A 20,823-nucleotide genomic window follows, 5' to 3' on the forward strand; every position below is an offset into this window, starting at 1 on the left:
TGTTTATGTATGTGATCAAATTAGCTTCTATTTGATGATGTTATAGTGTCTTTAAGCTTAATTCAATAATGGGTGTATGAAACAAGTTTTAAATCGTTAAAAATCTCTAAATTTCAAGGGTTTTCTTATTTTGCCGAGTCGTTGCTGAGTCATTGCCGAGTCATGAGCCGAGTTAGCCTTGCCGAGTCAGAGCTGAGTCCGAGTTTGGGAACTTTGCTTTGGAGACACTTACTATTTTTAGCAATATGCTATTTATAGTAAGTACTATTGTTGGCAGTGCTATTTTTGGCAGGTTGCAATGATCCTGTTTTGGAGGATATTTTAGGCAGTGCAGTTTTCGGTCCTTAGCCTACAACTCTTTTTGGCAATATTCAGTATATGGAAATAAAAGTAATTTTTAATACTTTAATATTTCCCATGGCCTAGGCATGATTGGTGTTATGGCTTAAGGAGGTCGACTTGGTGCTCAAATATCAATTTTATAATAATGGGTTGGATGCCTCCTTGGAGATATTTCTCATTAAAAGATTATAAACGTTGCACTAATTTAATATTTGCCTATCTTGGGCGGCCACTTAAGGGAGAAATACATTTGTTGCTAAATGAAATATTTTATTACTTGGGCAATTTGGTGAGGGCAGGAAATGAAATGTAAATTAAAAGAAATTTGAATGTCGCTGTTTAATCCCATATTGGAGGGAAAAGAAGTTCGATTTGGGGAGGAAGTTATAAATATGTGTCTTGGCCTTCATTTGAGACTATCCATGAATATTTGCAATGAAGTGTTGCCGAAATTTTGATTCATTGCTTCAGGGAATGCATACCTCCTAGTTGGTTCTTGGCTTCTTGCTTGAAAGATAGCAACTAGTTGAGACTGAGGACTGTTCTTTACATTGAAGAACAGATGGAATTCATTGTAGTAGGGTCATTTGATGTTTTCTATTGTGTTTTGGAGTGTTTGTGAGTTTCCAAGTTGCCGGTTGGTTGTAGAGCTGAAGTGGTTTGTTTATCATAAGTCTTAGGAGAAATTTTGTGTGCTTCTGGGTATTTTCTCTATCTTTTCCTATGGATTGGGTGATGCATTTTGCAAGTTTGTAGAGATTAATTTGGAGTCTTGAATTTTATATTGTAAATCGGCCCCTTGGCTGGCTGTACCATGTGGCTGAATGCTTCGGGAAGTGTGCACTAATCATTTAGGTCATCTTGCAATCATTTATTGTTCTAGGTTTGGACGCCTACCTCCAAGGAGTCATTTGCATGCAGTTTCATGTCATTCCGTCAAGTTTTGATGAAGTTATGAGTGATTTAGTGTGAATTTTGGTTGCTGGTCTGCGTCTTTTAGTCTTGTGGAAGTATATCAGATTTAGAGATTTTGGAGTTGAGGGTTGTTTCTTGGATAGAGAGTGTTGTAACTTGTGGTTTAGACTGAGCATTATTTGCAGCTGTGGACAGCGATATATCTTACTTTGTGGTTCATGTTATCATTGTAATGCTGATTAGTAGTACTAACAAGTAGTTATATTTTGAATTGCTCTTAATTTGCCACTGAATAGGTGGAAGAGGCTGGCTTTGCTGCCTATCTTATTTCATTGTACTTCTGTACTCCCGCTAAATAAGCGTTTGAGTGGATTGTAATAATTATTTTTAGTCCTCCCATTGAATTAAGTGGTTGAGTGATTGTCTCTTTACTTCAGTTATTTTGGATTTGTAATTAGCTGGTTATACCACCAAATAGTTGTTAAATTTCAGTATTTCTTTATCCCACTAAAAAGTGGAAGTGGCTGGTCCAACTGCCAATTTGTATTGCTCTCTATATTTTATTGTGCTAATGCTAATGGGTGAATTTCTGGTGTCAAAAATCTGAAAAAAATTATGAGGGACATTTCATTGCATGTGGCCAGGAGTGCAATAGAGGCACCGGAATGTGGGGAGCGGGACGGTCCAATCTGGTCGAACGCACACGATACCTTCCAAGCGACACACAATACCTTTCGATTAAGGACAATGTTGCACAATCAGAATAACCCGAAGAGGCAAAAACTTCCAAAGTTCATGGGAGATGGATCAAAGGACCCTGTACGACATTGTAAGACATGTATAACGATATGGGAGGCGAGTGACCAAGATGACCACGATTATTGGCTGAAGGCATTTCCCCTACCATTCTTCAGGGTATTGCTATTGACTGATACACAGACCTAGATGCAAAGGACAAGGCTAGGTGGAGTGAACTGAAGAAGGCATTCGAAGAGGAGTTCAAACTCCTGAGGGATGACAACAAGATTGTGGCCAAAATCTACAATACCAAGCAAGGGACAAATGACAGTGGATGCGCTTACAATTGTAGGCTCAAATATTTGTTAAACAAGATGGAACACCAGTTGACCGACGAGTTAAAGAAGAGGTGGTTCACTGAGGGATTGATCCCTTCGCTGCACAAGAAGATGAAAGTAGTGCCTTTGTCTTCGTACGTCGATGCTTACAATCGGGTGATGGACATCGAGAGTGGAAGCAAAACATTCTCCCAAGGGAAGAGGAAGATCGATTACAAGAGCATCGAAGATAGCAGTGCTGAAGATTCCAAAACCGTACAAGCCCTTCGATGGGATATGTTGAGAATGATGAAAGAATTGAAGGTTGAGAAAGAAACCAATAAAGAAAGTTATGAACTATGGCGTAATGAGTGCAAAATTGAGGGGCACACGAAAGATAATTGTCCTAAAAAGATGTTTTGTGAGATTTGCCAGGTGATGGGTCATTCAATAAAGGAGTGTCCATATAATTTGAAGACTAGAAGTACGCAAGTACTCTTCACACAGGGAGAGTCTAGCCCACGAAACCACAAAATGTATCGTCTAGCAGCAATGGAAATCAATGAGGGCGAACCCAAACACAGTACAACTCTAGAGGACGTCCTATCATATAGTGCCGACAGTGTAGTGAATGGGGACACTTTGCAAGAGACTGCCAAAATAAGAAAGACAACGCACAACTATTGTGCAAATGGTGTATACCCGAGAATCATGAAGACACTAACTACCCGAAGCAAAAGGGAATTAATATGCTGGATATAGAGGAACAAGACGAGGCAGTTTTGGCAATCATGAGAGCACAAATGATAAAGGCGATGTACCCGAACACTTGTATGGAGAAGGAACGACTCCGAGAAGCTAGAGCCGAAGTAGAACAAATGCTGGTGAAGGAACGAGTAACCTCCAATGGAACTGCAGGTACTATTGAACACAAGATGCCATTGAGAGGGGGGGGGCGAACAGTGGTTTCCAAACTTTTTAACCTTTTATCCCTAAATGGGTGTATCGGTTAACACATCAAAGACTAAGAGGACCTGCTAGTGAGATAAGGGAAGAGATCAAATGCAAACACACAAAAGGCACATCACATAACACCGGTGTATACGAGCAAAACCCAATATGGGAAAAACCTCGGTGAGAAATGTTGTTGGAGTCTACTACTCCAATCCAGCCTCACAATAAACACTGATTACAACATTTAGGGCACCAACCCCTGCACCGAGCACCAACTCAGTGATTACAATGAATGATATCACCAACCCCTGCACCGAGCACCAACTCAGTGATTACAATGAATGATATCAGTTCAATACAATAGTTATAATCCGGTTATAAATGAATTCTGTAACCTCACATATGTCTCTTCACCAGTCCACCTCTGCTCAGTTCTCAGCTGGTTTTCTGCTCACTTTCTTTGATTCTTCCTCTATTTTGCCTCTGCCTTGTTTGCTCTCCTCTCATTCTCTTCCTCTGCTCACTGCCGCTCCCTTACCGGTTCAGACTTTACCGGTTACTTTGCTTATCGGTCACACCCTGCTCTGTTTCTGCCTTGGCTGATCTCCACCGTTATTCACTCTCCTCTTCTTCTCACTCTGTTGCTGTCTTGCTCGATCTAGCACTACCAGTTCACTTGACTGTTGCACTCTTTGTAGCTTACCGATCACTCTAACATTATCGGTTAAACCCCTCTTAAACCTTCTTATCGGTTGCACCTCCACACACTCAGTCGTTTCAATGCTCTTGGATGAAATCTCTGACTGGTTTACTCTCTGATGCACACTTACACTATCTCTCGGTTGGCACCACGACATCTGGCAACATCAATCACTTAGGTCTTTGGTTTGCACTTTTATACTTGCACTTTCCCACCAAAACATAAACTTAAACTGTGGCGCCCTAGGGCTTCTCCACAGACTACGAGGCAAACTGAATCCAATTAGATCTCATCTTCGAGATTGACAACCTGCGGCAAATCAAACCTCCCCGCCATGTCTGTTCCTTCCAGTACACGTTTTCTATCTTTGGCAACGTGCAAGCTGTCTGTCGGCTTATCTCTTGGTCAATCACCATAAATGGTCCGGCGGTTTGCTTCACCTACTTCGACCTGCACCCGGACATCCTGCATTGATCTTTGCAACTCAAACATCAACCCTCTGATTTGCCTCGAGCCGCGTCCTTCTGCCTCAATTCGTAATTTTTGCCGTCGACATTTAATGTCGACCTACTCATCACCAACCTCGCCAAAACACTCTCCACGGACAACCTACGTTACCCGGGGACGCGTCCCCGACCTGAAAACCCCCGTCTCAGTCCCGGGGACGTTTCAGGGACTTGGGGACAGCCAGGGGACGCTCCCCCTCATCCCCAAATTGTCATGCATTTTGAGGGGACATTTTGAAACGGGGGGATGCCTGCTCTAGCTCTGGGGGACATTTGTATGTCCCGGGGACGACTGGGACGTCCCCAATCTGTCCCAGGGAGGACCAGGACGTCCCCAATCTGTCGCGGGGACGACCGGGATGTCCCCAGTCTGTCCCGGGGACGACCAAATGTCCCCCATATCTAAGGCCATTAAAAAAATAAAAAAAGTTGTATTTTCAATTTTTTTAAAAAAATATAGGCCCCTTGTTAATTCAAATTGTTATTAAAAATAAAAAAATTAAAAGATAACATTAATTAAATTTTAAATTTATTAATTTAATTCATAATTTAATATCAAACATTTAAAATTAATTCATATTATAAATATAAAATATTAAATTGACAAATTGTTAAACATTTAAAAATTAAAAATTAATAAATAATAATTTATAAATTATAAAATTAATAATTATAAATAAGAAATCAAAATTTGAAAATAATAAAATATTAATAATTTAATGCACAAGTTTTAAAAAATAAAATTAAAAACTTAAAAATAAAACAAAGACGTAAGTTTAACTTACGTCTTATAAGTTATAAATTAAACACTTAAAAATTAATTATATCATATACGATATATTCATATATGATATATATCGTATATGATATATATGATATATGATTTATCCATGTTTTCATATGAATATAATGTATATATGCATGCTTTATCCATGTTTTCATATGAACATTTAGAATTTTCCAATATATTTTAAATTTTCCCTATATTTTATATAGCCCTCCCCTTTGTCGTCCCTCGCCGTCCCCAAATTTGGCAAAAAAAATTGCCGTCTTGGAAATGCGTCCCACCCTCCCCCAGAAACTCGGGGTAACGTAGTCGACAACTGCATGTTTGACTCCTGGAGTTTATGTGTCATTTCTGTCGATGTCCACCTCAGCTCACTGTGTCAGTTCAGACTCTGTCACCGACCAACAACACACAACCGGTGTACACCCTATACTACCGGTTATCTAACCCTGCAGGTATAAGCTTACCTTATCGGTATATCTTCATGTCTTTACTTCTCTGTCCTGCCAGTGTATCATGTCAGCCCGGTCATCAAACATGTTGGTCCTTGACAGGTAACCATGGTGAGTTATCATGCACTTTTCCATCTGATGGGAGATCTTCATTTTGCTTCTTTTCTCGCTTACCGACTGACACAACACATCAGCTATCTCTAATGCAGATTATCCAATACACCGGTAGATATGTTTACCGGTGGACAACACTCTTGCCTGCATGCCGGTGACACCCTTGATGACACCATGCCATCAACCTTCAACCGTCTCCATCAGTGGCAACTTCAATCTCCATCTGAATCCCGATAACACTCTCTTGCCTTCCAGTGTAACTCCATATCTACAGGGCTAACCCTTTCCTTTTCCTTCATTAGCTCGGACCTCATCACAACTGGTTTGTGAAAGTGACAAACTCACCACAACTTACTGTTTCTCTTTTGTCCCGGTGGCTCATCATGCTTTCACTTGCTGAACTGGTGCATATCTTTGATTTCATGCACCTGAGGCATCCTCATGTTCCACTATGGTCATCCGGTATGTGCCTTCAATCACCTGCCTTCAACTTCTTTGACTGTCTTATTTCGGAGAGTTGTGATGCATTCTATACAAGTTGAGATAAGCAAGTAATACCACTTACCGGTGGGCGTAGATCCTTGTCTCCTGCTGGCCAATGATTGGAGGGAACCAGTTGTCATTATATTGTGCTCTTTGCTTCCGGTATTGCATCAATATGATTTCCTTGTTTGAGTAGATGCATCTTCAACCTGACATATGACCCGGTAGACTTCCCCATATGTCTTCCTTGCTCACTGAGTTAGCACACTCTCTGTCATTCTTCTCTTCATCCGGTGTTAGCATCTAAATCCGGTGGGAGTCCAACTGTATGACATCTTGCATAGGGGTTGTCTGCACTTTCTCCATTTGTTAAACCTTGCTTTCTCACCGGTCACATGCTTACCGGTTGGCAACAACACACTGCCAACATATTACTCACCGGTTGTTATTGCCATATTGGTCTGCAATCTTACTCACCGGTTAATACCAACAATCTCTTATATCGGTGGACATCAATGACAACACAATGCTAACAATCTCCCCCTTTGGCATTGATGTCAACACATGCAGTATCCGGTACACTATTGGCTTTCTCTCCCCCTTTGACACAATGACAACGGGTATTGACAGAGCTTTCTATTGATTGCTTCTCCCCCTTTGATTGTTATACTCAGCATCCTCTCAACCAACAATGTTTGAGATAGAGGGCTCAGATACCAACTGACACCGATTGCTCTGCTACCAAATGTATATACTAGGTTGATACCAATCTCTTATACCAATTGCTGGAAAGTGTGCTAGTGGAGATTATTTACCTATTGGTCTGACTGCATCTTCTCCTCCTTTGATATGCAGCAAGTTATTCTGACACAGATTTGTTGATACCAATTGTTGAAGCAGGCAATGATACCATTGGTATATTTTCCCTCTTGGGGGTTGCTCTGACACCAATTTGTTGATAGCAATCAGATATCATTTTGATATATTCTCTGATACAATTCTTTATACTCTCCCCCTGTGTTCAACATATCTGATACCAATCAGAAAATATGGCTGTGAACTCCCCCCGAGTCATAGATCTTAGGTCCTAAATTGATTCTCCAATCTGCACCTAGTATTGGTAGAGCTGAGCATATGTGGATTGCAGATGGTCTTCCTCCTCACGATGTCCATGACAACTTTGTGACATGGTATTGCATGACCACAATGCCAACTCACCTCAACATCATGTCAACTGTCAAACCGGTTTACTCATAATGATGCATGCTCATAGGGTTGACTACCGGATCAACACATAGTCATTCAGGGCTTCTCCAATATCACCTGAGACATGATTTCATCTATCCAAGCCACAGGAGCCACTGCAATGTTACTGAAATACATTGACACCCATAATTTGCAGTTCCGGTAACATTCATATCGGTAACACATTTTACATATCGGTTTACTTTATTGGTCCAATACCTCCACTTGGACACCTTCCTTTAACTTCTATCTTCTTGTGTCAAATGCTTTTGATACCAATGATTGTCTATTGACACCAGCGATGATCCATCTCTCATGAGTAAATGTGTAGTCAAGGTAGCAACTACACACACAGTCACTTCATCTTCTCCCTTCTACTGGTAGCAACCTGTCCTTACATTTGTCCTTTTCAAATTTGGGGGTGAATGATATGAACAATATGTAGCTCCCCCTAAAGTCTTGCATCTCTTTTAAGGCTTAGGAGATATCACATGTGCATTGAATGCACAGTGCCTGCCTATGGTTATATTTTCTTCCTTCTTCCTCCATACCTGCTTCATCTCACTCCTTTTTTCATTTGCAGTTTTGGGAGCAGGTCTCGTCTTCTTCTGCTGAATGGCTTTTGCTCTAAATGGCTTTGCAGCATGACTGAGAACATTGTTGTAGAAGCACACTGTGTTCATGCTAGCCAAATGATTGGAGGACCCTCTATCAAACCGGTTTGATCTTCTTCTCATGATCATCCCATTGTAGCCAGCTACCGGTTTCAATAAACTTCTTGATCTTGTTGGAACATTTCTCCTTTTGTTCCATGCAGGTCTTTGATGCTCATATGTTCTAAAAACTCTTCCATGTTGAGCATGATTGTCGCACCAACTGCCATATGACTGAAGTTTCTTCTTGCATTGATGACTTCTATGGCCAAATCCATTGTAGTTATAACACATGGTATTTGCATTTCTTGAAGCAGCAAATGAACTCTTCCTATCATAGATTGAGGCAGATTCATGCATGAATCTACAACATGAACTTTTATGTCCATGTCCATGACATCTATAACATAGCGCATTCCTATTTTTAGAGAATGCAACTTGACCATCCACAAACCTTTTCCTACATTCATTTGCCCTATGGCCATAATCTTTTCATTATTACTTACAAATTTATTCTGCCAAACATGTGGAGATCTTACCGATTTGGCTTCTCCATTTTTGCTTCTACGGGGATGGATCTTGAGCTGTCCGGTCACTGCAGTCCTTTCTTCTGATCCCTTCTTTTTCCACACTTGCTTTATCTTGTGGGCAGCTGCATCTTTTTGTTTTTTACCGATTGGAGGTCTTCTAGGTCGTCCTCTCAAGTTCTTACTTCCGGTGAAGCTATCTTCTCTCATCTTTCCTTTTCCTTTTGGATCAACATTGTTCCTCCTTTCAGTACCGGTTTTCATCCTCAAGTCTTCACCGGTTGTAGTTAGGTCTATCTTCCTTCTTGGAGCATTTCAGACTGTGAAGGTTTGACCCCTGTTATTTCCACTTGAGGAAACAAAGTGAATTTCTTTGTTGGAGACATCTTTGCTTGTGGAGCACTCACCGGTATCGAATCCTAGTCCTCCGGTATCCTTGGAATGTTTTTGTCTGCTCAACATTCTATCCAAAGCATCAGTGCTGCCATCATACCAGATTGTCACCTTGAGCTCATCTTGACACTTCTCAAGGTCTTTCCTGAGATTCTCCATTTCACCTTTTAGGATCTGGCATTCTTTGTCCTTTGTCTCCACTTCTAGTTGCAACTTCTCACATCTTCTCTCCTTGGCATCCAAGACTGATTTCAAATCATCAACCATTCCTTTTGCTTCTTCCAATTGAGTGGTCAATATGCTGATGTTTTTGTTTGATTCTTCAAGGCAGGTTCTCAACTGGCTGCATTCTTCATGAACTGATTTTTAATAATTCTTAAACTCATTTCTAACACTTTGTAGCTCTTCTAGTGCACTTACCAGCTCACCTTCAAAGTCAACTTCTGCTTCATCTTCTTCATCACTGCCAAATACATCTTGTCGATAGGATTGATCTGCATGATCACTTTGAGATGTGTGCATCTCACTTTGTGTCTCTTGGGCCGTGAAGAGATGAGTTTCCTCCGCATCATTGCTGCAACAACTGACTGATATACAAATGTTATCTGTATCATCATGTGCTCCATTTCTCTTCTTGTTCTTACAAACCGGTTCTGCAGTTGTAGGCTCATTACCATAGAGCTTCTTCAATCTGTCCCACAAACTCTTTGCAGACCTACACTTATCCACTTGTGAAGAAACATCACTGGTAAGTCCAGTAAGGATAGCTTTAATAGCTTCTGCATTGCACTTGGATCTTCTTTCTACTTCAGGGCCGGTGGGAGGACTAATAGGACTAGAGGGACCATTTACAACCGACATCCAGACATCATACCCTAAAGAGGACAGGTATACTTCCATTCTACAACACCAAATGGAATAGTTTGAACCATCAAATACCGGAGTAAGGGATGACACAAAACTGACCATTGTGTTCACACACCAGGATCTACCCAAGCTAGAGAAAGCTTATCTAACTGGGAACCTAGGCTCTGATACCAATTGTTGAACACAAGATGCCACTAAGAGAGGGCGGGGGGTGAATAGTGGTTTCCAAACTTTTAAACCTTTTATCCCTAAATGGGTGTACCGGTTAACACATCAAAGACTAAGAGGACCTACCGGTGAGATAAGGGAAGAGATCAAATGAAAACACACAAAAGGCACATCACATAACATCGATGTATACGAGGAAAACCCAATATGGGAAAAACCTCAGTGAGAAATGCTGCTAGAGTCTACTGCTCCAATCCAGCCTCACAATAAACACTGATTTCAACATTTAGGGCACCAACTCAGTGATTACAATGAATGATATCAGTTCAATACAATAGTTATAATCCGGTTACAAATGAATTCTGTAACCTCACATGTCTCTTCATCGGTCCACCTTTGCTCAGTTCCCAGCCGGTTTTCTGCCCACTTTCTTTGATTCTTCCTCTATTTTGCCTCTGCCTTGTCTTCTCTCCTCTCACTCTCTTCCGTTGCTCACTGCAGCTCCCTTACCGGTTCAGACTTTACCGGTTACTCTGCTTACCCCCTGTTCTGTTTTTGCCTTGGTTGATATCCACCGGTATTCACTCTTTTCTTCTTCTCACTCTATTGTTGTCTTGCCCGATCTAGCACTAACGGTTCACTTAACTGTTGCACTTTTTGCAGCTTACCGGTCACTCTAACATTACCGGTTAAACCCCTCTTAAACCTTCTTACCGGCTGCACCTCCACACACTCAGTCGTTTCAATGTTCTTGGATGAACTCTCTGACTGGTCTACTCTTTGATGCACACTTACACTCTATCTCTCAGTTGGCACCACGACATCTGGTAGCATCAATCACTTAGGTCTTTGGTCTGCACTTTTATACTTGCACTTTCCCGTGAAAACATAAACTTAAACTGTGGCGCACTAGGGTTTCTCCACAGACCACGAGGCAAACTGAATCCAATTAGATCTCATCTTCGAGATTGACAACCTGCAGCAAATCAAACCTCCCTGCCATGTCTATTCCTTCCAATACACGTTTTCTATCTTTGGCAACCTGCAAGCTGTCTGTCAGCTTATCTCTTGGTCAATCACCATAAATGGTTCGGCGGTTTGCTTCACCTACTTCGATCTACACCCGGACATCTTGCGTTGATTGTTGCAACACAAACGTCAACCCTCTGATTTGCCTCGAGCCACATCCTTCTACCTCAACCCGTGATTTTCGATGTTGACCTACTCATCACCAACCTCGCCAAAACACTCTTCACCGACAACTACATGTTTGACATGTGGAGTTTATGTGTCATCTCTATCTGTGTCCACCTCAACTCACTGTGTTAGTTCAGACTTGGTCATCGACCAACAACACATAACCGGTGTACACCCTATACTACCGATTATCTTGCCTACCGGTTCTCTAACCTTGCAGGTATAAGCTTACCTTACCAGTATACCTTCATGTCTTTACTTCTCTGTTTTGCCAGTGTATCATGTCAGCCCAATCATCAAATATGTCGGTCCTCAGCGATTGACACGACACATCGACTATCTCTAATGCAGATTATCCAGTACATCGGTAGATATGTTTACTGGTGGACAACACTCTTGCCTGCACATCGGTGACACCCTTGATGACACCATTCCATCAACCTTTAACCGTCTCCATCGGTAGCAACTTCAATCTCCATCTGAATCCCGATAACTCACTCTTGCCTTCCGGTGTAACTCCATATCTGCAGGGCTAACCCTTTCCTTTTCCTTCATTAGCTCGGACCTCATCACAACTGGTTTGTCAAAGTGACAAACTCACCACAACTTACTCTTTCTCTTCTGTCCCGGTGGCTCATCATGCTTTCACTTGCTGAACCGGTGCATATCTCCGATTTCATGCACCTCAGGCATCCTCATGTTCCACTATGGTCATCCAGTATGTGCCTTCAATCACCTGCCTTCAATTTCTCTGACTGTCTGATCCCGAAGAGTTGTGATGCATTTTATACAAGTTGAGATAAGCAAGTAATACCACTTAGCGGTGGGAGTAGATCCTTGTCTCTTGCTAGCCAATGACTGGAGGGACCCAGTTGTCATTATATTGTGCTCTCTGGTTCCGATATTGCATCAATATGATTTCCCTGTTTGAGCAGATGCATCTTCAACCTGACATATGACCCGGTAGACTTCCCCATATGTCTTCCTTGCTCACTGAGGCAGTAGACTCTCTGTCATTCTTCTCTTCATCCGGTGTCAACATCTAAATCCGGTGGGAGTCCAACTGTATGACATCTTGCATACCGGTTGTTTGCGCTTTCTCCATTTGTTTAACCTTGCTTTCTCACCGGTCACATGCTTACTGATTGACAACAACACATTGCCAACATATTACTCACCTGTTGATATTGCCATACTGGTCTGCAATCTTACTCACTGGTTAATACCAACAATCTCCTATACCGGTGATCATGCTATACCGGTTGACATCAATGACAACACAATGCTAACAAGTACGTCATTGTGGGAGTCAGAGAAAAACATAGTTCGACAGGTCCTACAGACAACCATACCCATCAGGGTGGTAAACCTTCTTCAAACAATGCCGTAATTGAGAATGGCAATTGCCAACATAGTTAGTGGTGACAATCATGCAGAAACACTGTAAGCCACAAGAGGAGGAATTGACAAGAAAACCACCACCTGAAGGGAATGAGGCTAGTGATCCAATGTTGCTTACGGTGAGCATCGGGAGGAAGCCAGTTGTTGTCGAGATGGAAATAATGGGCCAAAAGTTGGCAATCACCATCGTGAATGGGGGCTTAGGATTTAATGTGCTGTTGGAGAACACTTGGAAATGTTTGGGAAGTTGACACTCTGGCTGCTGACCTTCCACTTGGTAGGTTCCGACCAGCATGGCATCGAGCTGTCGGGAACATTGATGGCACAAAAAGTAATGATTGGGACACAACAATTTTTCTTGGACTTTGTAGTCATCCCGTTGTAGAAGAAGGCGTACGATGCACTCCTTGGGAGGGGATGGTTGATTGCGGCTAAGGCAAATCATAATTGGAAGTGGAACACACTCTTGATGGAGAGTGACGGGAGGAAGTACATCATTGACCTGAGGAATCGGGTGGTGAGTAAAGAACAAGCATCCTCCGACTCAAAGTCCAAGGGTGGAGAGTTAGGTATGGACGAAGGGAAGAAAGACATGGACTGTAATGATGAAGGGGTGCTCGAGTTGGAAGATTGCTCTGAAGATGAGACGAGTTCCCTAAATGGATTATTTCAATGGTGAATGGAGGACTATGAAGTCTTCCAACCCGAGTGCAACATGCCACAGATCGGCGAAATCAAGGAAGTGCAAAATCCATACATGGGCCTCCCTGTGGGCCAAAGCAGTATTGGGGAACCCTATGGGGTTGAGGAAAGGAACACACATGAGCTATGCACAAGAATTGTATGGAGGGGGAAAGTAAATTTGAAGGAAACATATGAGTTGAAGTTGTACGCCACAGATATCCAAAGGGTAAGCTCATACACACGTGACATGCTGTCTGGAGAGAGAAAGAGAAAGTGTTTGCACAGAGAATGGCCATATGAAGCAACAAACTAAAGATGTACAACCTTTACCGTACATGAGCAAGCCGTATGTGAGGATTGAGTCAAGGCCGCAAGTGAATAAAAGTTGCAAGCCGTATGTGGAAATGCCACTTGAGCCGTGGTTTAACACTACAAAATCTCAATTTTTTGACTTCATCAGTATTGCTTATGGCGTCTTAAACAATTAAAAAAATGATGTTTGCCATGGAGTTTCATGTGGTTCTTAAGGTCTTAATTTGGGTTTGGCGACAGGGGTGCTGCCCGCCCCTCGACCTGTCCTGTATCGCGACAGGGAGCACACCTCAGGCGTTGCCCCAAGACCTTGTGAGGGGTGCTGCCCCCAGACCCCCATTGGGGGTGTTGCCCCCAAGCCCCCATTTGATTTGGCAGGTGTACTACAAGTTGGGGTCATCTAGTCCAAGTAATTGTCTGTCATTACTCATTAGTATTCTCGAATATTACTTGATGTTTACTTGTCATCTAGAAGACGACTTTTTCTTTTGCGGGGGGGGGGGGGGGGGTGATGTAGTTGGCATAAAATGCGTATGGTTATATTTGATAATATTTGTTATCTGTCGATCTGCTAATTGTTTGTATTAAGCGTGTTGTCACTCTCGGGTAGTTAATGTGTCTGCTGGTTGACAGTGGGGTTCCTCTTGGCAACCATTGGGTTCTTTAAATGTGTTGTGTACTACCAAGGAAAGTAGTACTGTATAGTTGGATCTATTGTAATCCTTGGCCAACCATCTCTGGTCTTCTTCTCTGTAATAACTGCATGTACAAATAAAGATATATTTTACTGTTGTGTCTGGTATGCATTATCATTTGTATTATTATTTCCTGTACCTAATTTATCAAATGTAGCAGCAAACATGCTGTTCTTTAACTTGTGGAAATCTCTCTCTCTCTCTCTCTCTCTCTCTCTCTCTCTCTCTCTCTCTCTATCTATCTATCTATATATATATATGTATGTATGTATGTATGTATGCTGTTCATTAACTTGTGAAAATTTGACTTTGTGTGTGTGTGTGTGTTGTTCTGTCCCTTCCATCCCCCCAAAATGGCCCTTGGACTGCTGCTCCATCATCCCCATCCCAGAAATGTGATGGAATATAGATTAATTTTGAAAGTTTGATATGTGGATATATTTTTTGGCTTAGAAGATTTGAATATCCTAAGAAAAAAACTAGTTATTTAGAATTCTAAAAGTCATATTGTTACAACAAACAAAAAGATTTGTTAAAGAATATTGGATTTTGTCTTAGATTGAGACATTGTAAATCAAGTAGTAGCTATGATATTATTTCAATAGACTAGTGCTTAGAATGATTTGTTTTCTTGTATCATAAATTCTTGAAAAATTCAGAAGGTTGAAATATAATGCATACTCTTCTATATATAAATTCTTCTAGATGTAGCTTCTGATTTGTTTTATAATTTTTACAAGTAGTATATGGACACAATTACTGTGCCTCAATCAAATTTTATCAGTGCCTTTTTTTGGTTTTGTTTGGTCATCTTTTAAAGACAAATCAAGTGATCACAAGGAGATATGTTTTTATTGCTTATTTCAGACTCTTTGTATTTGCAGATTTTCTCATAATGTTTTTCACAGAAGCTTTCTTCTACGCTGGAGTTGCTGTCTTTATACAGCTTACTGATAATTTGCAGAGACCCTTTTTGAAGTTCACATCAAGTGAATGGGGCTTAATTAACAAATTATTTCGGAAAAGGGGCCCTTCAGTTGCCAACTTATTGCTCAATGTATCAATGCCTCTTGTTTGTATGGTTATAGTATGGGAATGGACAGGACTTGCATCACTTGCTGCATTTGCACCATATTTGGTTGGCTTATTAATCCAGTTTGCATTTGAACGATATGTTGCACATAAAAGGACATCTACCTGGCCCATTGTTCCCATTATTTTTGAGGTATCCTTTTCTTTCCCTTTCTCTGTTCTTAATATTATCTTTGTTTTACTTTTTTAATGGTTATGTTTGCTCCACTGATTCAACATTTAACCACCGTTACTATTTTATAGTTTAACTTGTTTTACCCTTGTTCTGTATTATATATATGCAAGGGAAATTTTATTCAGAAAAGTAAATTATAGATGGCAAAATTTCTTAAAATATTTCTTGGATTGGATAATGTCACATGGCGATGGAATTATTAATTTGTCAGGGATTTGATCTAAACTGAAATCCTGAGTACTCAAATGTAGACTAAAGATCCCATTTTCAACTGTCTTAGGAAACGTCTTGCTCTGGTAAGTGTTATTTCATTAGTACTGTGTTGCCTTGAAGGTAATCGTTGGATTGAATCTTTTTGGGCTGAACTTAATAAGCCACTTTCAAATTCCGAAAATTGTTGGTTTCAAATTGTTGAAAGGCATTAACACTGCCAGGTTTCGAAGAATCAAATGGCCAAGGCCACAAAGGGCAATAGTTTCTTGTTCCTACCTATGATGATGAATTAATTAGTAGGCTCTTCGTCATGTAAAGCATTCCACCCCTTGAAGGAAGTAACCTTTTCAAGATGATTTTGGTCTTGGTCATTATTGACAATATGATCACTGATTGAAAGAGCTTCTGGCAATAACTGTGTAAATTTTTTTGATTCAACTTTTTTGTCTAGCCATTGACAGCGATCATATCAAAGATATGATGTTTCCTCAGTCTATATAACTGATTGAAAGAGCTTCTGGTAATAACTGTGTAAATGCTTTTGAATCAGACATGAAAATTCAATTGAGCTTATAGCATGTTTACCAAGAAAAATGACGTGGAAAACAAAGAAAGAAATCAGAAGATTTTTTAAAATCCGGGTTCACCAGGTAAGCAAGGAACACTAACAAGCAAATCTCACAGACAACCTTTCTGAGAGCAGATTAGCAAGGCTAAAAAGTGTGTCAAATATGGCGACATGGGGAAGATATTGAAGGATGACCACCCTTGTCAAGACCTAGGAATGACCAGGTTGTATAGGCAAGCCTACACATGAAAGGATAGAAACTAGACAACTCCTTACTAAAGAACATGTTGGATGGGTAAGTTAGCAGTGCAAGAGTGGTTCAAGGCAAGAAGAAAAGTAAAAAGTGGTTCAAGGCTTCCTAAGAAACTAATCTGCTCGCAAGAAAGCCTACAACAATCAAACAATCAAACAGACACTCAAACCAATCAAACACAGACAAGAAAGCGAAAAAAAGTACCACAGAATAAACAACAAACAATATGATTCATGATTGTCTAATTCGTTAAGGATAACAAGCAAGAAAAAGAGAGCAAAACAAAGTATCAAGAAACAAACAACAAACAATATGAACCATGTCTGTCTAATTCACTAAGTATAACAAGCGAGAAAAATAAAGGAAATAAGCTATGAAATAAACTGTCATCATAGTTTGTTTGAACAACAAACAATTCCTGTAAAGAAGCATACCTCACTTTTAACAATATTTTTTGTTTACTTTTTTATTTTTTAACAAGAAACATGCTGACGCAATTTTGTCAATATTGTGGAATACATGCAGAGACTTATAGATTGCAAATATTTTCTAAAACATGTTTCTATAATGAAGAATGAAAACTGACCATCATGTGCATTATATCTAACAACCCAAAATGACACTTATAACTGAAATCTAACTGATATCAGACATATGATTGCCTAAATCAGCAAACCTGTTTATAGATGAAGTGCAAAAATGATATATACTATGAACTAAATCACGCGCAAGAAAGAAATAACTATTTCTATGCTTGAAGACAAATTTTGATATTGAAATCAAACTTGTAAAGGCCTAAGTTAGTAATTTTAGGTTTGAATGATATGAAACAACAACGCATATAGCAAATGAACTAGGGGGTGCTTCAATTCAGTTTTTGAAATCAAAATCAGCTGAAACTGGAGTTATGAATGCAGAATATCAGCAGATTTGTCTTTACCTAATGAATTGAAATATTGTGAAGTGCAATACAAACAAAGTACAAGCAATGTATTATCTTCTCAATGCTTGAAACTACTTTACCACAACTGAAATCAAACCATCAAAGTTCAAAACAACATTTTGACTCTAAATGCTCTAAGTCATCTTCTAGGACTGTAATGGATTTAAATCTGAACTGTAGGTAACTGAACATAAAACTGGATTGTAAAATGATGTGATATGCAATATGGGAGCAATAGAAACAAGGTATTGCCGATATGTTGTCTAAACTGTTTAATTTAAAAATCAGACCTTAGAAGGTCTCAAGTGGCAGACTTGACATAAAATAAAATAAGCCAAACATGTAATTCTAAACTTGAATGGTATGAGAGTAAAGGACCTACTGAATGCTCTAGACTCAAGTTTGTACTGGAACCTACACCCACAAATGATTATGGGTTTGCGAATAAACAATGATGTAGAATGCTGACTAAATGAGTGGGAACAAGAGGTAACCAATGGCATACTTAGAGAAAACTATCTAACTGAAAATAAGACTTTAGCAAGATAAAACAATCTATGGCCTAATTGATGCAAGAGATAAATATGATTTTATTACTTACAAAATTTAGATTTTGTCAAATACTTGGTATGTAAAGGTACATGAAAATACGAAGCGTCAGATACCTAAGCAAACTGAAAATGTAAGGAAAAGTGAGCATGTTGAACAAGATTATAAGAGTTTGAGGTGATCAATATTGCTGGGGTAGTGCCTAAAGTGTTAATCTCTAACACTCAATGAAATGCAACTAGAAGCTGTGAAAGAAAATAAGATGCATTGAAAATAGAAGCTAAGCAAGTATAACTGTGAATTTAGACAGCAAAACAACTCAATGAAATGTTATGGACTGGTCAAATCGTTGCCTTGTACAGAAGTGACAGACCAAGTGAAATGAGGTGAAGGCACTAGAATGATGTGTCCTTAGCAAGTGACCTCTATGATGGCAATGTTGCATAATATGTTGTGAAGGAGACATATTGGAAGGATGATGACTACTCTTAAGCAAAGAATCAACTGATACAAAGGCTACAAAAGTGCTGAATGCACTTTTATGAACTCAAGAACAAAACAGGGTTGTGGTGAAGTAAATTCTTAGCAAAGTTGATGCTACAAGTAATTGTTCAATCCCACAATAGTCCTTGACCTTAACCACACTTGCATTGGTGGATCTAGGAAGGGAGTGTGACCAGCTGTAGCAATCAAGGAAGTATATGGATGCAAACACGACTTCTAGAGACACCCATGACCTTTCATTTCAGATCCCCTGCTTTTACATTTCATTTTCCATAAATTAGTAATGTAACCACCAGTTTGCAAGGGGAACTGCTAGTGGTGGCTATAATTTTTGTGAGAAAATTAAATGGGATCAAATGGACAAAGTCAAAAGCGAGAAACAAGAAGAAAAGACAAGAGGGATAGTCTAAAATTCTAGTCATCATGTGAACTACATTGGAATATGATCTCTGTGCAAACGCCCGCAAATCATGCAGAAGTAGCAAATGGGACTACAAAAAATGTTTAATGATGGAGCAAATTTAAAGTAGAAATCTAAGATCGTTAGTGAATGCAAATACTGTATTTTGATATTCAAGGTTTAGTTGCATAACGTGTCTCCAACAAGTGGGTGTTCCCTTTTTCTAGGAATGTTTGGGGGACGTGCTCAAGATAGGCTATACAAAGAGGGGTAGCCTTTGGAGCTTTCCTTTTCCCCCTCCCTACCTAGGGATGACTAGTGACATCTCATTATAGATTGTCCAATGGAATGTTTGCAAACAAGAAAAATGTATGTCATCTTGCGAATTCAATGGGGCTTGGACATAGAATGTTTGGGGGATGTGCTCAGGATGGGCTATACAAAGAGGGGTAGCCTTTGCAGCTTTCCTTTTCTCCCACCATACCTTGGGATGACCAGTGACATCTCATTAGAGATTGTACAATGGAATATTTGCAAACAAGTAAAATGTATGTCATTTTGACTTCAATGGGAACATAGTCCACATCTCCTAATGCCCTTGACATTCATCATTGTAAGACATCACTAATTTTGGACTCTTATCTTTTACTTGTCCTTCAAACATGAGGAAACATTAGCTATCTAAGCTCAACTAAGTATTTCAATAAGATTTATTAAGGAGGTCCATCCCAAGAAAAAGGCCCAGTTTGAACAAGGAATACAAAAATAGACTTGGGCTCCATTTGGGGACAAGGAAAAATATTGGAATGGTGCCTCTACCTACTTCAAGAGCAGGATACAACTTGACACTCATCAACAAATTTTCAAGGACATGGTTCTGTTTTCTGTAGAAGCTGTCTTTCACTTTGAAATTCCTTGAGTGGAAAGTGATGGCTGAGAAATTACCTAGGTTTTGTGTGAAGTGTTTGAGATCAGATCGAGGAGAGAGTGTGTGAACAGGATTTTTGTTCTCAGCATGGGGTCTTTTGGAGCAGAATATGATCTATATGCTTTAGCAGTAAGATTAGTGGAAGAATCAAGCTTTGGTTGAGATGGCACAAGGCATACTACAAAATAATATATGTTTTGGGCAAAAGCTATAAATTGAACTAATTATTTTCTGACATGGATCCCTACAAAGGATGAAAGGGATGTTACAGCACGTCAGAAGTAGGGTGGTAGAAAGCATATGATCATACAGTACAAAGCGTTGAGTTGTGTGACATGCACTAACATTCTGGATGACAATCGGAAAAAGTTAGATCCAAAGACAAACCTATAGACTAAAGGATTCAGTTGAGTATGAGGTGCCATTCAGAAGGATGCTGTATTTGATGGGACAAGATCATTTGAGGCGACATGGAAGTATTGATGGTTTGCAGATTTCTAATGCCTTATAAGGATGAAGTCTCCAAGACTGATGACTACTGCTCTTTTCTACTGATCATAGAGATGATTGTTTCTGATGATAATAATTCTAGGATGTCTGGTTCGCCAGTTCAGGCCCCTGGTTCTGGTCCAGTTCATTTTGGGTTCAGGTCTTGGTCCAGTTCGCCTTTGGGTTTGGCCAAGGTTCATACCCAGGCAAGCTGGTTCGTCTAGGCATGAACCTGGACAATTGGGTGCCCAAATTTACA

At 40.0% G+C, this 20,823-nt stretch overlaps 1 protein-coding gene across 4 annotated transcripts in view; it reads left to right on the forward strand.

Annotated features, from left to right (window-relative positions):
* LOC131065544 (uncharacterized) overlaps nucleotides 1-20,823 on the forward strand; it is an 82,112-nt gene that overhangs the window by 14,046 nt on the left and 47,243 nt on the right. For all 4 annotated transcript variants that reach the window (XM_059219777.1, XM_058000074.2, XM_058000077.2 and 1 more), the window contains one exon: nucleotides 15,335-15,675. In XM_059219777.1, the coding sequence (XP_059075760.1) occupies nucleotides 15,335-15,675 (341 nt within the window). The remainder of the gene's footprint in view (nucleotides 1-15,334; nucleotides 15,676-20,823) is intronic.

This window comes from Cryptomeria japonica, chromosome 4 (assembly GCF_030272615.1).
Source record: "Cryptomeria japonica chromosome 4, Sugi_1.0, whole genome shotgun sequence".
NCBI classification, from domain to species: domain Eukaryota; kingdom Viridiplantae; phylum Streptophyta; class Pinopsida; order Cupressales; family Cupressaceae; genus Cryptomeria; species Cryptomeria japonica.